Source organism: Kryptolebias marmoratus, linkage group LG5 (genome assembly GCF_001649575.2).
Source record: "Kryptolebias marmoratus isolate JLee-2015 linkage group LG5, ASM164957v2, whole genome shotgun sequence".
Classification (NCBI taxonomy): domain Eukaryota; kingdom Metazoa; phylum Chordata; class Actinopteri; order Cyprinodontiformes; family Rivulidae; genus Kryptolebias; species Kryptolebias marmoratus.
Genome location: NC_051434.1, coordinates 4217238 through 4237647, shown reverse-complemented (window position 1 = coordinate 4237647; position 20410 = coordinate 4217238). Strand labels below are relative to the sequence as shown.

The following is a 20410-nucleotide window of genomic DNA, read 5'->3' as shown; positions in this document are numbered from 1 at the left end:
AAAAGTTTCAGTTAAAGTCGTCACACAAAGAAACGTTTCCGGTTGCCTTCAAAATAAATGTAAGGTATTTCCGAAACAAGCGTAGTTAATGTAAAGTGTACTTAATAAACCCTCCTATATAAGCTTAGATATATTTTTAGACGCCCTCTTTAATTATTATGATAAAGTTGTCTTTAATGTATATGTTTTCCTTAAAAAATATTCTGATAAAGTGCCAATGGTTTTACTTTGAAATGCTTAAACCGGATGTATTCTTCCGGCATTGCTAGCTTTCAGCATAGCTACAAAAAAATGGTTGGATTCGGTGAACTATCGGTGCCTTTTTTCACGAAACTGTCCTTTTCGGTTGCAAAGCAATAGTGTTGACAATGCGTGCCGAAGCAAGGCTAACGGAACCCGCAGCTAACGGGCGGTAGTCAGCGCGAGCTCGGCCGTTAGAGTAGCTCTCGCTGTCCGGCTGAGGCAGATGGGCTCCTCGGTGAAATTGGGCAAAAGGCGGAAGACTGCGTATCAACAGACCGTCACCCAGAGATGCTACACAACAGCTACCAGCTAGCTAAGTGTTCCAACATGCAGATAAACGGGAGCCGATTCAGCAGGTAATCAAACGGAGCTGTCAGCCGGGTGTCAGCGGGGGTCTGTGCGTGCCTCCCAGCCGGGACGCTGTTTGTGGACTTGGCTCTTTCTTTGTCACATAAGTTGAGACAGCTAACGTTAGCTGGGAGGATGTTTTTTGTTCCTCCTGGTGTTTATCAGAGAAAAAGACGTCATATTTGGAGCTTATTGTGTCAGATAACATGATTTTTTTGTGTTTCCTGCCTGCCTGTGGTCGGCAGGAAGTGCATGTTTTGCAGGGCTTAGACCAACAAGCTGCGGTGAAAGTCCCGCATTTACCAGCAGAAAGTGTCAAATGTAGAAATACTAGAGTTACTGTCATGGTTGAGGCGTTTGCTTTCTTTATTTCCTATCCCTACATATTAAAGGTGATTTATTATTTTTAAAAAATGAAGCAGTGCTGTTTCTTCACTTAACTGACTACTTTAAAATAGTATATTTAGGCACGATGTTAACACATCGCAGAGGCAAATATGTTCTATTTATTTAGTATCTATGAAAAAATGGCAATTATACCAGTTTAGCAGAGATAAAATTGTATTCTTGAGTTCACCCCTTCTGAATCTCCTGAACTAGGCTATTTGTGTGAACTGTTCTTTAATAATTGTGTTTTTATTTATAAAAACAGCTGTATGACAAGAAGTCAGTCCTAACACAAACATTTGCTGCTTTCTTTCCCTTCAGGACTTAAGATCAACGAATGAAAGATTTCGAACGACAGCATCCCTCTTTATGGATTTACAACAGGGCAGCTTGAACTGACTTCTCTACTTGACAAAGCTCAGTAACCCCCAGGATGGCAAGCAGGAGGAAGTCCACCACTCCCTGTATGGTTCCTCCCCAAGAGACCATAGACTCAGACCTGGAGATGGAGGACGTCATGGACACGACAGACCCCGAGGACAGTAACGGATTGGTGGTGGTTTCTTCTGATGTTCCTTCTCTGTTAGAGGAGCGAGGTGAGGACGCTGATGTCAGACAGGATCTACTGTCAGACCCCTACCTGGACCTGAACATGGCAGAAGGGGGCTACGAGTGCAAATACTGCAGCTTTCAGACGTCAGAGCTCAACCTGTTTACCATGCATGTGGACACGGAGCATCCCGACGTCGTCATTAACACCTCCTATGTCTGCATGGAGTGTGACTACCACACCAAAAGGTAGAACGATCTCAGTGTCTCCTCCCTGAGGTCAGGGTGAACTAGTGTCTTAGCTGTATATTTTATAATTTAATTGCAGTAGATAAGCAAATATTAGATTCTGATATGTTATATTTTGTTGTTTAACCATGATTTTTTTTTTGCATTTAGCTACGACACACTTCAGGCCCACAATGCTCGGCTGCACCCGGGTGAGGACAACTTCACACGAACAATGGTAAAGCGAAACAACGAGACCATCTTCCAGCAGACGGTCAACGACCTCACTTTTGATGGTAGCTTTGTCAAAGTGGAGGACGATGAGGTGGAGGAGTCGTCCCGCAAAGCTATCCCCCTCAGCAAGACGCCCATCATGAGGATCAGGAGCAGACCAGAGCCCAAGAAATTTGTCACGGCGCATAAAATGACTGTCGACGACGACGACGATGTGATCAAAGTGGAAAGTGACGATGAGGACGAGTACAATGAAGAGCCTCCCAGGCTGTCTCCTGCTCTGATGGCCCCCGCTGGCTCCGCTCCTCGCCTCATCCCCGCCTCCACGCAACTGCAGGTCCAGGCCGTGCCTCAAAACATCGTGGTGAACAGCTCCAGCGTGCTGCAGGTGAAAGGCGGCTCGGGCGGGGGTGCCTCCGTGCTGCCCCCAGGGACGCTGGCCCAGGTTCTGTCAGCCCTGCAAACCCAGCAGAACACTCAGACTCAGCTCCTGATCCCCATCAGCAGCATCCCCACCTACAACACTGCCATGGACAGCAACGTCCTGCTCGTCGGCGCTTACAACAGGTCTCTGCACCCCTCACGCTTCTTTAGTTATTTTAGGAGATCTGAATAACTAAGAACTGCATTTGTGGTGCTTTATGTTTTAGTTTCCTATTTGAAATTTTATTCATATTTTTTAACTTTTAGTCCAACAGATACTGCTGAAGAGGTTTAGAAACATCTCACAAATACTGTATACATTTATTTGGTCTCTTTGTACTAAAAAGTATTTCAATAATAGCTAGTTTTACCTTTTGGTGGATTTGTTAGAAAAACAGATGCAGTTTTTAGAAGAATACCATACATCAGGGATTTGTTTAAATTACTGATATTTACAGAAAGCAGAGTTTGACCCCTGTTGCTGGTTTTACTTACTCAGTTATACAGAACAAAGGAAATAAATAAATAAAATTAAAAAACAAAGCTACAGGACTTCTGTTCTGCTATTAGAGATGTGAGGCGTAATCCACTTGTGCCATGTGGCTTTCAATGTTTCGATCCCACAAATATCAGCAAACGTCTTTTTATCATAATCCTGTTTGCATTTTATTGTAAAATGCTGCAGTAACTAATGAAAACAAAACTTTTCTGCTTGAAAACATTAGAGTGTATGGTCTGTGGGAACACATTTGTTGTTATTTTTTCGCTTTGGCCGTTATTTTACGCCAGATGCCCTGAGCTCGAACCTACAGCCTCAACATGACGAAATCGCGGCACTGTCCACTGATCTACCCGCATTTTAAAAATAATGTTCACCACTTTAGTCACTAAAAAAAATAATAAGAACGTGCAGCATGTTTGATCACAGAGTAAATCTAAACATTTATCAGATTGAAATTCTCTAGACACTCCAGCTGTAAAAAAAAAAAAGAAAAAAAAACAGCTGTTTTGTTTGTTCCTTTAAGCTTTTATTGAAACAAAACACATTTACAGTGTTGTTTGTATTAAAATTAATCACAAAAATCAAATTTATTACTTAAAATAAATGAAACAACACACACACATTAAGGCTCAGATTAAGGTAAATTTTTATTTTTTTCTTGCTTAAATGTAGCCTCGATGAAGTTTATGTTGATAAGTTTTAGGATGCAGAGTAATTTACAAAAAAGAAGGTAAAAGTTGGGACAACAGATTAGAAACATTAAGGCTGACAGCAGCACATAAAGTCATGAAACCTTTTTTGACCTGAGAGCTTATTCAGCATGTTGTTAGGGTCCGTTACAACTAAAACTTTCTGTGTCAGAACTCTAAACGAAGCATCTTTTCTCTGCAGGTTTCCGTATCCGTCGGTGTCGGAGATCGTGGGTTTGTCATCGCAGACGAAGTTCAGCGAGGAGCAGATCAAGGTCTGGTTTTCTGCTCAGAGGCTCAAACATGGAGTCAGCTGGACGCCGGAGGAGGTTGGTACCACAAACACTGAGGTTCCTCGCTGCAGTTTTACACTTTATTTACTCGTGAGTGATGCTGTGTAAGCTCGTTCATGCTTAGGACTGAAAAATCAGACCAAGTGAGATGCAGAAAGCTTTCATTTGAATTACCAAACCTATCAAAACAATCATATTTTCTCATTGATTCGGTGAACTGATGGAGGATGCAAATCAGGGGAAAAGCCTAATGCCATAATGTCATAACAAAGCTGTTGTGTCAGTTTTGTGTAGTAGCAGGAGTTTCAGCTTGTCTCCTTATACCTGTAGCTGTCAGAATCATTATATTCTGAGCTGAAAGTGGATTATGGTGACGGGATTATGCAGCAGGAGGCTGTTCCTTCCTTCCTTTGTGGCCTTTCAGTCAAATATTGTTGCTCTTGCTGCACAGGTTCCTGGAACATCATCAGCTCAGAATAAGCAGATGTTATTTTAAGCTAAATTTTACATAAATGTGATGAATGTTACAGATCTCGACCCGGTTGAGTCACCCAACCCATTAATTTCTTGATTTTTATCAAGCTTTTCTTATATTTTGAAACTGTCACAAACAGCAACATTCAAAGATGTGATTTATTGATGTTTATGACAATTACTTATTACTGCACTGTCAATTACTGACAAGTGAAAAATACCAATTTTCAGTAAATCTGTTGATAGTGGGATTGGCTAAACTGAATAACTTATTTTTTGCCACCTCGTGAAGCAGAAAACTGTTAAAAAAGAAACTTTTCTTTGTTTTCATTTATTTTTTACCTCCTTTATGCAGTCCTCAGATCTAAAGTACATTCTGAAAGAAATCAGATTTACCAGCCAAACAAATAAGTTACAGAAAGGAGCTGTTCACAAAACCTTTCAACTTGAGAGAAAGAAAGTCCTAAAATGTAATTGTGAATTCAAACATGGGCAGAAAGTTTTTCATTAACTCCAGACACTGAAATAAACTGCCTTCAAAATACATCTTAAACCAAATATCCTTTCCTTGCTGCAGCTCACTCATCTCTCTGTTGATTACATGACCTTGTTGGTGTCTAAACTTTATTGTGTTTTAGCTCCTCCGCGCTCAACTTCTGGAAATTAAATTGGCAATAACTTGTTATAGCTGTTGGCCATTTTGTACCTTCGTTTAATTAGTTGTTCACTTTACTGCGGCGCTCAAACTGTTCTCATTTGAGATCTTTGGAAATATTAAACCTCTAAATTTATTGCTTGGTGTCAAATAACGTGGTTGACATACTTTATTAAAACATCGGTAAGTTGTGTATTCAAGCATTTTCTGGAAGCAGCAGTTAACACATTTAGGGAAACATAGCGTCACACACTACACCTTCCAACTCATCCCAGTCATGTTTTATTGACTTTATTGGAAAGACACCAGTAGACTCTCCACATCGTCGTGTCATTTGTAATCACTTTAATAGCACACAGTTTAAAAGTCAAAGTTCATACAAACAGCCTCATCTTTAAAATCAGCTAAACAGAGCTTCTTCTAAAGTCCAAAACCACTGGGAGTTCTTACGTACATTATATATGTTATATGTATATGATAAAGCAAAATCTCAATTTGTTTTGATTTAGATCAAAAACAATTAGTTTTTTACATTCCAGGCTGCTGCTACCAATAACCACATGACATTCTTTGTATTTGTTTTTAAAGATAGAGTGGCTGCAAACCAGTGAATTCATACTTTTATTCTAACTTTTTGTTCCTCCTCTTTGCAGGTGGAGGAGGCGAGGAGGAAAAAGTTTAACGGAACAGTCCAGACTGTCCCTCAGACCATCACCGTCATCCCCGCCAACATCGGTGCAGCTACAAACGGCCTGCAGTCCATCTTTCAGACCTGTCAGATCGTTGGTCAGCCAGGTCTTGTCCTCACTCAGGTGGCTGGTAATGGCAGCGCCGTGCCGGTGGCCTCTCCAATCACCCTGACGGTGGCGGGAGTACCCAGTACCCAGCCCAAAGCTGCCGAACCTTCAGCGTCTGAATCAAACTCTGAGATGTCAGGCTCGTCGGCCAGTTTGTCGCTCAGTTTGGATGCAGCAACAACAAAGCCGAAGAAGTCCAAAGAGCAGCTAGCAGAGCTGAAAGCGAGTTACAGCCGGAGGCAGTTTGCCACAGAGGAGGAGATATCACGCCTCATGCAGGTCACCAGACTCTCCAAACGAGCAATAAAGAAGTGGTTCAGTGACACGCGCTACAACCAGAGAAACTCAAAGGATCACCACAGCCTGCTTCTGAGTGAAACTTCATCCTCCTCCCCCAGAGCGTCGGGAGGAGGTCGAGGAAGGACCAGCAGCGCCATCCTCAATGAAAGCCTCAGCAGTGAAACTCCCACAAACAGCACAATCACCGCCGCCACCACTACCACCATTGTCATCGACTCCAGTGATGATGCCAGCGACTCCTCCCCAACTTCTGCCAACGCTCCGAGCTCATCGGGGTCGACGAGCGACCCTCGTGTCAAATTCCGCCACGCCTTTCCCGACTTTACTCCGCAGAGGTTTAAGGAAAAGACTCCGGAGCAGCTCTTCATTCTAGATGCCAGCTTCCAGAAATCAGACCAGCCTTCAGACGAGGAGCTGAGTCGGCTGCGTACAGAGACAAAGCTGACGAGACGGGAGGTGGACGCTTGGTTCACGGAGAGACGGAAAACGTGTCTAGCAGCACAGTCAAGAGACAGTGATGCTGAGGGGGATCCGGACAAGATGTCTATACTCTCTGGACAGGAGCGACAGAACACTCCCCACGTTACCAGGAAGATCCTGAAAAAGACTCCAGAGCAGCTCCACATTCTGAAGAAGGCCTTTGTCCACTCGCAGTGGCCAACTTCCGAGGAGTACGATCAGATGGCAGAGGACAGCGGCCTGCCGAGGACGTACATCGTCAACTGGTTCGGAGACACCCGCTACGCCTGCAAGAACAGCAACCTGAAGTGGTACTACCTCTACCAGAGTGGCAAGGTGCACAAATTCAAATTACATCTCAAAGTCCTTTTTCTACTTAGTGTTCTGCAGTATCAGTACCAAAACCAGAAGTCATAATATTTGTACCTCTTTAAGGCACTCTGACTGAAAGTTTCTGTCGGCTTTAAGGTGGACGAGGCGCTGAACGGTGGGACAAAGAGCCAGAAGAAGTCCAGGAAGCGTTTCCATGGTTGGTCCAGGAGGCCGCGCCGTCCTCATCCCTGCAAGCGTTCTCCACAAGAGGGCGTCAGCGTCATCAAGGTCTGTGTTCATTTAACTCAACTTAACCGCTGCTTGTGAATATCAGATTTGGCAGCATTCGTTTTATTGTGAAGCTACTATTGAAAGCATTAACTGGAGCGATGTTAAATCAAAGAGCCACAGATTTGGTTGGTTGGTGGGTCAAAAACAACAGCGGTGAGTTCTTCCTCATTGCTCAGGTATCGAGTCATGTGTTTCAAGAGTCAAGCTAATCTTTAGAAGCAAATAGTTCCTAATGATTTTTTCCTCTACATTGTGATGTCTAATCATGATAAAAAGAAATCTCTCTTTTTAGCCCGACTCGTTCTAACAGTTCTGCTGTGCTCTACAGTGTCTCTAAACTGTCTCATTTACATTTTTGTTTCTTTTTTTGGAATTTGGACAACATTAAATGAACATTAGGATTTTCACTGTTCTGTCTGTAGCTGGATTGTTGGTTTTCTAGTCGTTTGGACACTGAACAAAACTACTGATGATTTCTAAAAGTACTGCTGAGTATTAACTAATATGATACAAAGTCTCTTTATAATAAGGTTGCTTTAAAGGTACTCATTGCAAACTATGAAATCAGATGTAAAAATTGTTATCTTTAACTGCATCAAATGATGCAGTTAAAGAGTTTACTCCAGTAGTTTTCCAGATGTGCTGATATGCAATTCTGGACTGTGGCTCCACGCTCAGTATACAAAGCAGTGCATCGAAAACCACATGGAAGCTTGAGTCACGTGATTGACCTGCATTAGGCTGGCTGTTAGCGGTGTGCGATTCTTCAGAAGTCGGTCTTGATTCAGTTCCAGGTTCACCGAATCAGGACCGAAGTTTACAAGAGCAGCAAACAGTTCCACGTAGGGAGAGCAGGGGGTCATGTTCTATCATCAATACGCTAAATCTGAATATATTTTCTGAACTATTAAATGACTCATTTTTGCTTTCCACTATTAATTAGTAATTTATTTGCATTTTAAACTGTTTCCAAAGTTAACCAACACATGGTAGCTGGCAGCTGCTCACAAATTTGGCTTAAAATTTCTTAACATCAACATGAGGAAAATATTGTGCAGAGTTTGTTTGTCACTTAAGATTTTTTTTTAAGCAGTCTTTATGACTTTGCAATGAGTACCATTAAATCAGTTGTGTCCAGTCCTGGTCCTGGAGGGCCATCGTCCTGCATGTTTTAGGTGTTTCTCTGCTGTGACAGACCTGATTTGAATAAATGAGTGATTAACAGGCTTCTGCTGAACTTTAAGACCTGCTGAAGGACAGAGAAGCATCTAAAACATCCAGGACCAGAACCAGACCCCACTGCCTTAAAGCTGCAGTCATATTTGACTTTACCACATTTTCAACATGTCCGTGCTGCCGTTCTCTTCCAGGTGAAGTCGGGGAAGATGTTTCTAAAGGAATACTACCTCAAGCACAGAGCCCTGAGCGAGAGAGACCTGGACGACCTGGTGGCAAAGTCCAAGATGAGTTACGAGCAGGTGAGAGACTGGTTCTCTGAGACCGCCAGAAAGGTGGAGGAGGGCAAGGAGGCCTTCAGCGAGGACGAGGCCGAGGAGGGGGAGGGAGACGACGAGGAGGAGGAAGAGGAGGAGGAAGTGGCGACAGCAGAGTGTGCAGACAGTGAAGGAGAAATGGAGGTGAGAGAACAAGGAGAGGCGGCGTCAGATAACGACTGCGCTGGGGATGGAAAGAAGGAGGAGCCTGAGGAGGAGGAGGAGGAGGAAGAGCAGGATGATAATGAAGCGATCCAGGAGGAATCTGAAGGTGGCAGCCAATCACAGCCTCAAGCCGAGGAGCAGACATGAACAGACAGGTGAGGGAGTTTCTGCAGCTGAAACAGTAAAAGTCAATGTTCAGTCACATTTCCAGGAATGTTTTGGGTCTGACTAAGAGGACAATGATTCTGTGAGAGTAAAAAAAGGATTGACTTTCTGTCACCAAATTCTCTTTTTAAAGGTCTTAAATGTAGTGAAAATAGCAAAAAAACAGTTGTTGACTTTAAAGTTACATTTAAGTGAGTGGAACCACAAATAACCATCAGCTTCAGGTTGTTGAGTCAAAATTTGGTCCACAGCAAATTATTCAATCATCTGTAGTTTACCTAAGCTTCAGTGATAAATCAAATACCATCAGGTATGTATAAATGTATGTTGTTCAAATGTTACATGTTATGTTTGGGTCCATTTGACTTTAACGTGAGAGGCTGATGGTTCTGGTTTGTTCCTAAAGTTTGTCCACATGTTTAAATCAGTTCTGTGTTACTTTACTGTTAGTCGGCGCTTCTGTTGTTCTCAGAAAGCTGATTGTTGAAGGTGGTACCTCACTGAGCTGAGCTTCAGGTTCTGAACGTCACCTGAATCCCAGAGGAACGCTGCCCCGTCGCCTGAGTTTTGAACATGTTTAAGAAATTTGGGAGACGACTTTCCACTTAATATAGTCACAAAGTTTCCAACTCACCTCAGGAGCGCTTCAGCTGGATTTTGACGCCGACACAGGAGCTCTGCTTTGACAGAAAACATCCGAGGCAAATGTGAGGAATGCAGTTTTTCCAGCCCTGCACACAAAAACAAGCCATGAGTTTCAAAGACTGTCGGCTCTGACCGCGTCCACACGACTCGCTGGTCACTTGGTCACAAACACCGAGTCAGTAAGACCGCAGCTGAAGGTCACGGCTCAGTGAGATACTGCCTTCAGCATTGAGTGCAGCTTTTTCTGTTCTCTGTGCTGATTTGTTTTAAATTGTTCATTGCACAGATTTACTGTTGCTTCCCCCATTGTGGAGTCGGCACAGAAGAGGAAACCCATCAGTGTTTCTCAGCTGGCGGGTCGGGACCCGGCGGCGGCAGGAAGCTCAGATCTTACAACGTCTAACGAGTTTGTGCCTTTGAAAACAAACTTCGGGTCACGATGCAGCTGAAAATCACTGAGATGGAGGCGTTTAAAGCGTTTGTTCTGCCTGACGAACGGTGGGGACCAACCAAACAGGACGAAACGAGTGGAAGTTCCTGCACTGCTCCAAGCTTGCTTTTCTCTTTTTGTGAAAATGGCTGGGCTTTTCTCGTAGCCCTTTATGAATCCTTTCTACTCAGAAAAACAAAAGAAACATTTGTATAAAGAAAAACAAGAATCCTAAACATTTCTAAAGAGATGGGACCTTGCATGATTGTCTTTGTTTTGCTGACTCATTAAAGAACTATGAAACATTTTTTAAAGAAAATCTCCTCAAACCCATTATGGAAAACATTTTTTTAAAACCTCACTTTTCTGTCAAGCAATGCAAATTTAGTGCCATTCTGTTTATGAGTTTGTTTTAAGAGCAGAAAAAAAATAAGTCTGGAATGGATTTCAATGTTTAAAACTATTTGTATTTTTTGTTTTTTCAAGTGATTGTTACAGTCCTAAAAAAACATTTATTTTAATGCAAATTGAATCCATTATACTGTCATGAAATCTCTTGAAAACGGTTGTATTTGTCATGTTTGCAGGTGTTTGGGTCCATTCAGTTTCAACGAAATCAAATATCTGAAGCGAAACGAGGAGCGTGACATAATCTCAGCTGAACAAAATCAATAAAAAGGGAAAAAAAATTACATAAATTATCATAATGGAACCAAAAATGAGTCTGCTAAATAATTATAAGTGATGCTGTCACAAATTCACCAAAATTTTGTTTTTAATTTTTCATTTTTTTAGACTATACAAAGAAACAATTAGGCGACACGAGCTAATGTTAGAAACCGTATTTACAGCAGAATCTGGGGACAGGAGACTAAACTATTTCTTCAGGTTCTTTGAAAAAGCAAGAAATAATTTCATTAGATAAGCTATTTAAAAGGACTTTAAATAAATGTTTAAAATTGCTATTTTGTCTTTTTTTTCTGATATTTGTGCCAACTTTTTATATTCTACATTTGAGGATGGCTTCTACTTCTGATTTGTTAAAAAAAGACGCTTTATTAAAAGTAAAGTCAATTCGATATATTTGATATTTGATATACAAAACAATTTTAGATGGAATTTTTAAAAAAAATAGCCCAAATTTTTGAAATTTCCCAAACATGTTTTGGAGAAAGATAGCAGGTTTATTAAATGAAAACACTTCATGTAATGCTATAAATAATCTAAATATTTAAGGCGCAGATCATCTTCTCTGATCCAAAACGCTTTCTTCTTTGGGTCCGTAGTTTTTGTAAACAAGCTTAATTCTCATCAAGTTTATCGAAAAAGAGATTTGAACCCTAAACCTGCCTGTTTATGTTCAAGAAAAATACTCAACAACACAAAGACTTTGTCTGTTTTACTTCAGGAAACAAGCAACTTTACCTCAGTCAGATACCTGGTCACATTTCTACACACCGCAGTTCTTAACTAAAGAACTCAGTACTGTATGCATGAAAATACGAGTACAGGATGGTAAATATGTCTTTAAGATGGCGACGTGTTTCAATAGGTGAATAACTTTAAAGAAAAATAAACAAAAAACTTAGTTATTAGTGCATTTATTTGCTCAAATACGGGTGAATCATTCAGGTTGTCCACATGAATCGCAGATAATTTAGGGACAAAAAACAGAAAACAGAAGCACTTGGCTAAGTTTTTTTTTGTTTTTAACTTTTTAAACTTTTCATATATGGGGGGGAAGTTTTACTTTGCTTTACTCTGCTCTGTCTCTTCCTGTTTTTACTGAACTGTAGGACTGGATCAGGATTTATGCACGCACCTCAGCAGGTAGAGCGCTGTCGGACTGAAAGCAGCACCGGCCGGATCCTCCCACGAGCGCCGTCGTTTTAACGCCTTTCTCTCATTCTGCCACTTGCTTTAATAGCCAATGGGTTTTAGTAGTTAATTTATTTATTATACCTGAACTTTCATGGATTTGTTTGTTTTGTTTTGTTTTATTTTTTGTCTGCAAGCAAAAATAATAAAAAGCGAAAACAAGTTTGGTTTTTGAGCCTGAGTTCAGTCTGAATTTCTTCTTTTTAATGAGCTCATGTTTGTTTTATTCTACATTTTACTCTATTTTTGTTTTGAATGACACGTTTGTTTACTTGTGGTTCAGACGTTACTTCATCATGTAAATGATGAATAAGATGGTTGTTTACAACAACTCACAGCTAAAGACGCGACGGGAAGTCCAGATGTTGAATGCAGTAATTATTTACAGAAGAAAACTGAAAGAACCCACAGCTTTATACATTTTATTAAAGAATGTAAGTTTTAGACAGACAACTAATGTTTTATGGATCTGGCCTTGAGCTGTTAGGATAATTAAAAAAAAATTCATTTTATATATATATAAAATTTATTTATTCAGTGGATTCTTTAATGATAGTTAAATTGTGGTAATTTCAAGCTTAGCAACCAACTAGATTTTAATAAAAAGCATCTTAATCACGGCAGAATTTATAGTCGTTAAAAACAAAATGAAAAACTATGTTTTCCTCTGATCACTTTAGTTTTCTTTGGACTTTTCATTTCTATTATCCTCTTCTTGCACTGGTTTTATAAAACTAACAGTTTTTCAAACACGCCAAAGTCCCTCTCTGAGGAAATTATTCATTTTTAACATTGTAAATACTAATAATATATTAGATTTCAGAAAAAAAAGCTTTAAAAAAAGCATCTAAAACCCTGAAGTGAGGTTCTGCTTTGGGTAAAAAAGGCTTTAAGAAGAAAATTTCAGATGTTTTGTTCGTAACCATAGTAACGGTCATGTAAACCCAGAGAACATCACACAGAACGATACTGTGACCTAAAGTTATTTTACAGGATAACAGAACTTCATCAGTGATCCCATGATTAAAAATATGATGGCTAATTCATGATAAGTCAAAGCTGCTCAGCATTGTTCTGTATCTTCTGGCATTAAGGGTTGGGTTTTTCCACAGAGTGGTTTTAAGGTGATTATTGCTTCATTTCTAAGCTTTAACTTTTTGTAGTCTTTGAGATTTTTCAGGCTGTGAAAGGAAATCATCTAAAACTTTTGTTGGGAATCTGTTCAAGCATCAAAAATATCTTTAAAACTCAGCGTTGTTAGATTGTTGGAGTAAATGTAGGAAGTTGTTTTTCATCAACGTGTGATTTAAGTTAAATTACCTGAAGGTTTCCTCACAGCGAGCGATTCATGGCGAGGGCAGAGAGGACGGGTCACACGACCCCCTCCGCTGATCTGAAGCCAGGGTTGGATTTACAGACGGGCTCCTGAGAGCTGAAAAACAGGAGCATATATTCAGTAAAAAAAAACATAAAAGTTAGTACAGCTTAAAGAATAGGACTCCTTGATAAACTAAAACAAGAGGCTTGTCCAAAAATAAATGATGAACAGAAACTTGATAATCAAGTTTTTGCCAAAACTTACGTCACACTTTAAAACTGCTAGGAAAAAAATACTTTAAAAATGGTTAAAGATAATTTATTATTATTAAAGAACTAGAATATTGTCTGCTGCCTTTAAGATTTATGTTGAGAAACCACAAAGTTATAACTGCTTTGGTGTGTTGTGGATGACTGTCAGCTACAACATCAGCTTTTAGCTCAATATCTGGATAATTAACTGAGTTATAGCCCTTTTTGTGTTGGTTAATGACGATTAGCTGTAGCAGCCATCTTGAATTAGATTGGCTCCAAGATTTAATCATTTCTAAATGTGCATCCAATGATTTGTTCCTGAAAGTTTCATTAAAATCCATCCTGTGGTTCGTAAAATATTTTGCTAACAGACAGTTTTGGCTTCAAATAGTTGATAGCAAAGTATGAAAACAAAGATCTCGTACGATCTGGGCGTGCTCAGAGTACGCGTTGGGGATCAGTGTCAGCTACCACCACACCAGATGTCAGGTCAGTATCTGTGAAGCTGATGGAGTTACACCCGTTTCAGTGGGTTATAAGGTCAGCTGACAGCCAAGAAGAATTATTTGTTGCATTAATCATAGAAGATAAATTAGATCTGTCTCTAAGTCTGTGTGTCCTCCAGAGGAGATTTGTGAAATTTACCTTGTGCTTCTTAGAACTTACAAATGCTAATTGTATTTTTTTTGTGTGGAGGGTTTTTGTTTGGAAGTAAAGGTCAGACAGGAGTTGAAGGGGTTAGGGCCTTTTGGCTCAGGGCTAGGGTCAGGGTCTCCTCAGGGTTTAAGGAGTTAGGGCCTTTTGGCTCAGGGCTAGGGTCAGGGTCTCCTCAGGGTTTAACATTTACACCTAAAACTGTTTAGCCACAACATTATGACCACAATGACGGCTGAGCGCCTGGAACTTGAAGTTTAGGTTTTCCCGGCTGGAAGGTGGTGAAAGTGTTCTAGCAGATCGGAGCAGATTTGACATTCGAGTAATTCCACATCTGCTCTCCTTCAGATTCAAACAAGTTGTAGTTACACGGTTTTGTTTTGTAGCATCTGTTTTTTGCAGATGTTGAAGAATTGTTTTTTTTTTTTTTTTGGTGCAAAAAGTTTTCTGAAAAAACATTTTGTTAAAACCATTTTTCTCTTTTACTTCAGCTGCTCTTTTTTCCCCCTTGTAAACAGCAGCTGCTTCGTTCCTTCAGTGCAGCTTCTCTGCACTGTTTTGACCCGCCTGAATCATTCAAGGTATTCACCGCCTTTGCCAAAATGTGCCTGGAGAAATGCCATAGAAACCAAAAGCACCATAGAAACCAGTTTAACCAGTTCAGGCAGCTTGCTGTTTTCTCCAGAATCAAACGGCTCCCAGTTTGTTCTCCTCAGCTGCTTCAGCTTCAACAAACTCCCTCTAGTTTTGCTTTTGTCCACCTCCGGCCTGTTTCAGGGTGAATTTGTGCACAGGGTTACCATAAGCGGTTTGGGGGGCCATGTTGGTTTTTTTTTTTGGCACATCTGTGTGGTGAAATGAGAGGTTTTTTTTTCCTGATTTCCAGCAGGTGGCAGTGTGGACTCACATATGATCGCTCTCCCTGCTCTACTGTAAATCATGTAAATCTGGCTGAGGTTAGGTAATACACCATTTGTTCACAAATCTGGGAATTATGCTGCCTTACTGGAAGATGAGTTGTTGCAAACTGATGCCTCTGTGAGGTTTTTTTTTTTTTTTCAACCTCAGTTTCTTCTTTTTGTGGAGGGGGGGTTTGGCATTAAGTAATTGACACATTAGGGGGAAACGGCTGATTCATGTCCTTAGTCACACAACTGAGCGCTGCCCCATTTTGTGGCAATGGATCGCCTTAAAAAGAAAAAAAAGAAAAAAAGAAACCCAGCAGAAAACCGCCAGTTACACGCCGCAAATGGTCTGCTTTGAAAACCCAGGCAGGCCAGAAGTTCTGCAGGTGATAAAGTTGAATTATTTTAGAATTATGGAAAGAAAACTATGAGAGTGGGAAATGAGAGACGACGACTTAAGGGTTAATCTGCACAAGACCTAAGTGGGACCTACCCCCCCCCCCCCCCNCCAATCAGAGCTGAGAGAAAGGAAGAGAGGAGGAGGTGGAGGGCAGAGGGATGAGGAGGACAAAACTGGAGTTGACACGGGTGGCGAGATGGGCCGAACAGAGGCCGCACAAGGACAGCCGAGAACATTTTCACTACTGACCTACTTCTGCAGTCAAACACACACACACACACACACAATTCAATCTATACAGCTGGCTGATGAGGACTAAATCTCATGTTTTAATTCACTCCAACAACACGTACTCTCCAAAAGTTTGCAGACAACTGGTTCTGTTTTGAACCTTTGTCGGTTCTTTTCCACATTTATAAGTGTGGGTAAGTTTGTTGGCATCTTTCTACAATAATCATGAAAACACAACAACTAGATCCAGTTTTGTCTCATCAGTCCCATCAGTCAACAGGCACAGTCCTGTCTGGCCTTTTTGTGTTGTTCTGCCCACAGAGGGGGCCCTGCTGGGTTTTCTTACATGGAGCCCGTTGTGGCTCTTTTTTTACCATCTGCACTTTGAGTCTGATCAACCTGGGGTTGCATTTCCTCTTGCGTCCGCATCCTGGGAGGTTGGCTACAGTTCCAGCAACCTTATTTTTAATACTCATGGTAACTGTGGTCAGAGGAACATGATGCTGATGGAGATAAAGATATTTATCATTTTCTATCTGAGCTCCTCAGCTCTCCTTCGTCTTCTCTGCTCCTTGTTCAGTGTGGCACACACAACAATACCAACCTACACAGCGCCATGTTTGTTCTCTTTAAGTAGGCTGAACGTCTGATGAAAAGCTTGAAGACACCTGTGATACTAATTAATGTCAAACAACTTGAAACATGAACATAATGCAAAGATTAATAATCTCTTTAAAAAGTCCAATAAACCTGCTCAAACTGATTTAAGCATCTTTGTAAAATAAACAACAAATCAATTCTTTTCCCAGTTGTTTTTGTTTACTCTTCACTACTAATGCAGATATGTACATCAGATAATTCATTTAAACTGAATCACTTAATGAGAAATGAAGCTTTGTTTCAGTGTACCAACTTTTTCATCTACATCTGTATCCGTAAATGTTTCAGCACAAATATTTAGTGGAATTTATAAAAAGCAGCTTAGACATTTCCTGATTGTTCTCATCTGTTATTTACAAGGTGTGACCAAAACAGCTACAATGCCATAAATTTCTTAACATCAGATGATTTTAGTCAAACTCTGGAATGAAAGGCGGCGGGCAAAATCTGATCTTTCAAGAAATGATAGGCCTTTAATTTTATTTCATTTTGACCAAATCTTTTCACGGAGGTTTGATCTGAGGGAATGGTGTCAACTTTGGGTTAAGAGAGCTTTAATATGTTTGCTTTAAGTTGTCCTGTTTACTCTGAAATGATAGATTAAACACACAGATGATTGTGATATTGTTTCCTGTGGTTCACAGCAGCCTTCCAGGTGTTCACACTGTTCTTCTGATAAATGTGAGGATGGATATAAACATTATTATGTATCAGACTGTTTTCACTTAAAAAAAAAGCAATAAATATCAACTAATTTAAAAAACAATTTCTAAATGTATCTAGCTGTAGAATGAATCATAAAAATAAAGCGTGTTGTTTAATCATCTGGTCAGAGACTTGATGAAATGTGTTTGGGTTCAGAGCTACAAAAGCAACGTTTGAAGGAACTTTGGGATCGACTTACTGCTCTGAGAGGATTTTTAGAGTGCAGGCGCACATTTTCTTTTTATCCCTTTTGTTTTTGCTTTTCTTTTTTCAGCTGATTACGCAGCAAAGAGCGAGCGAGCGAGCGAGCGAGGAGAGGAGTGGGAAGAGGAAGGCCAAGGCTGTCTGGTGCTGCGTGGGTCATCCAGAGGACACCTCTCCTCGCTTCACCTCCCCCTCCTCCATCTAAACCCCATCCCTCCCTTCTCGCTTTCTCTTCCTATATCCTTCCACGTACACCCCCCTCCCTCCACACATCTGCAGTTCGTGCCCCCGGAGCATCGCCCTACATACCCCGGGTCACCGTGTGACTGAATGAGTGACTGCAGATCCATCTCCACGCTTCTGATTCTGGCAGCTTAGTCACCCACTCAGTCATTTCTGCACTTTTTCCATTTCAATTATGAAAAAACACAGACGAATTCGGGCTGCGGTCTTAGAAACGCCTCTGGGGAAAACAGAACGGAGTTAAGAAAAGAGCGGCTGCAGGTACTTTTATACGTTTACAATAAACGGAACAAAATGAGACTTTACAGGCCTAGAGGTAAAGAAACCAAAACAAATTAAAGGCTCAGCATTCCTCCAAGACATTCACGTTGCCTGCTGCCTTTGATGCCAGAGTTTTAGATTAAGATCATCTTATGTTGAGAAATGATGCAGTTTTAACTCTTTGATCAAAGACGTTATAACTTCATGTGAAATCCTCTGTGAATTGTTAACACTTGGCGTATGTGTTATGACTCTCAGCTACTACTACTCCAGGTTTTAGCTTAATGTATGTAAAATTCACTGAGTTATAGTCACTTTTGTGTAAGATAAGGTAGACTAGCTGTGGCAGCCATCTTGAATTAAGTTTCCTCCAGCTGTTAATCAGCTGCAGATGCACATTTTATGATTTCTTTCTGAGAGTTTAATTAAAATCAGTCCAGTGGTTCATAAAATATTTTGCTAACAGACAAACAGGATTGACTCCAACAGTTAGTGCCAAAGTTTTAGGCAAAGATGTTGCACATTGTGTCGCCCTCAAAACATGCGTTGGGGATGACTCTCAGTTACTACCACACTAAACTTTGAGCTCAATATCTGTAAAATGGATTGAGTTTAGTCATTTTTCTGTTGGCTGAAATCAGCTGGCTGTGGTGGCCATCTTGTTTTGGATTGACTCCAAAAGTTAATCAGTTGTAGATGTGTTTCCATTGATTACTTTACGAAGGTTTCACTCAAATCCATTCAGTGATTCATGAGATATTTTGCTAATGGTACGTACACACACACACACACACACACACACGGACAAAAAACATTATTGCTCTGCCTTTGGCAGCAGTTGTTAATAAATGACAAAAAGGAGACTTTACATACCTAGAGGTAAAGAAAGCAAAAGAAAAATCAGCTTGACAAAAAAATTGAATTTCAACATAAATAATCTCCTAAATGTTAGCTCTCGCTATACTTTTCCTGCCCTTTCTGATAATAAATTACAATAAACACCTGGAGGTTTGGATGGGCTCACATTTATTATGACGTCTTATTAACTAAAGAATTTATTTAACGATTGCTTCAGGTAGCAGCATATAAAATATGGTCCGAGGAGGCTGATTTGAGACAGATTTATGAGTTTAAAGGTTAATCACATGGAAAACGCTGCTCAGGGTTTAGAACAGCTCTGCAGAAAATAAACATTTTCCTCTGGTTTTGTTTGAGCAAACAGTTGGTGCCAGAAATTTAAAAAATGTGCCTCTAAAGACTTTAAGGAGCAGGAATTTAGGAGGAGAAAGAGGAAATGATGTCAGGTCGTCTAATGTCCACAGAAGAATCAACAGTTCAACGAGTTCTCTTCAACTTGTCACAAAATGATGAGTCAACAAAAATCTGCTGCATCAAGATTCAACTAACATGACCTCTAAGGCAGAATTATTGTACTTGTATGATATTTTAAGCCAGAAACAAATTGGTCTTGGATTTATTTAGAGGTAAGTCCTGTTTACCTGCTAAATAAGCTTCTCTTTCTCAGGCAGCCCCAGAGGACCTGGATTTTTATGGATCTATATAAAAAAATTGACCGTTTTGATGCACCAAATAAAAAAATTGAATGGAATCTGTAAAGAAACCCCTCATCAAACAGCATGGTGACTTTAAATAAATCCTCTCACTTGGGCCGGTTTGCTTTAACTCGGACTTGATGTCGATAAAATCGACTGTTCTGCAGAAAAACAGTCACTTTACAGAAACTCCACTTCTGTCTCTGTTAGCTGTTTATCTGGGAATGAAGCTGCAGTTTTTATTGTCAGACCTGAAAGGTTTTGAATTTGTCTTGTGTTCTCTGTTTGCATTGTACTAAATGAGGACTTCATTCATTTTCTTTAACTGTTGGATCTAAAAACATCTGTGCTTTTAGCTTCACTGCCTGTAACAGCAGGAAGCAGCTGTCATTTATAATCCTGTAATTTTTATTTTGCTTTGTCTTTTTTAAAAAAAAAATAATACAGTATCTAATATTTTAAAAAGTCAGAACACAATATAAACCTGAAACCGTAGAAGACAACCAGCTAGCAGTCATCACACCTAATTATATTCAGTCAAAAAGGGTAAAAAAAAGTGCAAATTAGACAACATTTATTTCCCCGGCACACTCACTGTTACCTGTCAGAGCGCTGCAGGCCTCCTCCTCCTCCTCCGTTTGCTGATCATCTCTCCAACATTAGGAATAATTCACCAGCGTCAGCTCACAGATCGGCCGCCACATCCTTCTGTGTTCGCTCCACCCTGAAATTCAAAAGTTTGAAGACATGATTTAAGTGCAGACAAGGACACCGGACAGGTTTCTACGCCAGAAAATGTATCTGGCAACTGATTAACACAAAGAGAAGTTTACTTTATTTACTGTAAACATAAAAAAATAAAATCTAATTTGTGTTTTAGTTTAAAGATATACATCATATATATAAAAACAAGGGATAGTTTCACAAAGTACAGTAGTGATGAAAAGGTTAGTGAAAAATAACTAATCCTCATCCATATGCTGGTGTAGATTCTCAGTCATCCAGGCCATGGTAAATTCAAAAAAAGTTAAAAAACAAAAACAACTGGACTTCTATTCTGTA

At 40.3% G+C, this 20410-nt stretch overlaps 1 protein-coding gene across 1 annotated transcript; it reads left to right on the top strand.

Moving 5' to 3' along the window:
- Positions 1–266: 266 nt before the first annotated feature.
- Positions 267–12122, top strand: LOC108246378 (zinc fingers and homeoboxes protein 1). Its single transcript, XM_017433886.3, has 8 exons — positions 267–599; positions 1300–1776; positions 1927–2556; positions 3806–3932; positions 5679–6917; positions 7050–7181; positions 8555–8997; positions 9939–12122. Exons 2-7 carry the CDS (start codon positions 1412–1414, stop codon positions 8987–8989), a joined length of 2928 nt encoding a protein of 975 aa, XP_017289375.1. The 5' UTR covers positions 267–599; positions 1300–1411; the 3' UTR covers positions 8990–8997; positions 9939–12122.
- The last annotated feature ends 8288 nt before the right edge of the window (positions 12123–20410 follow it).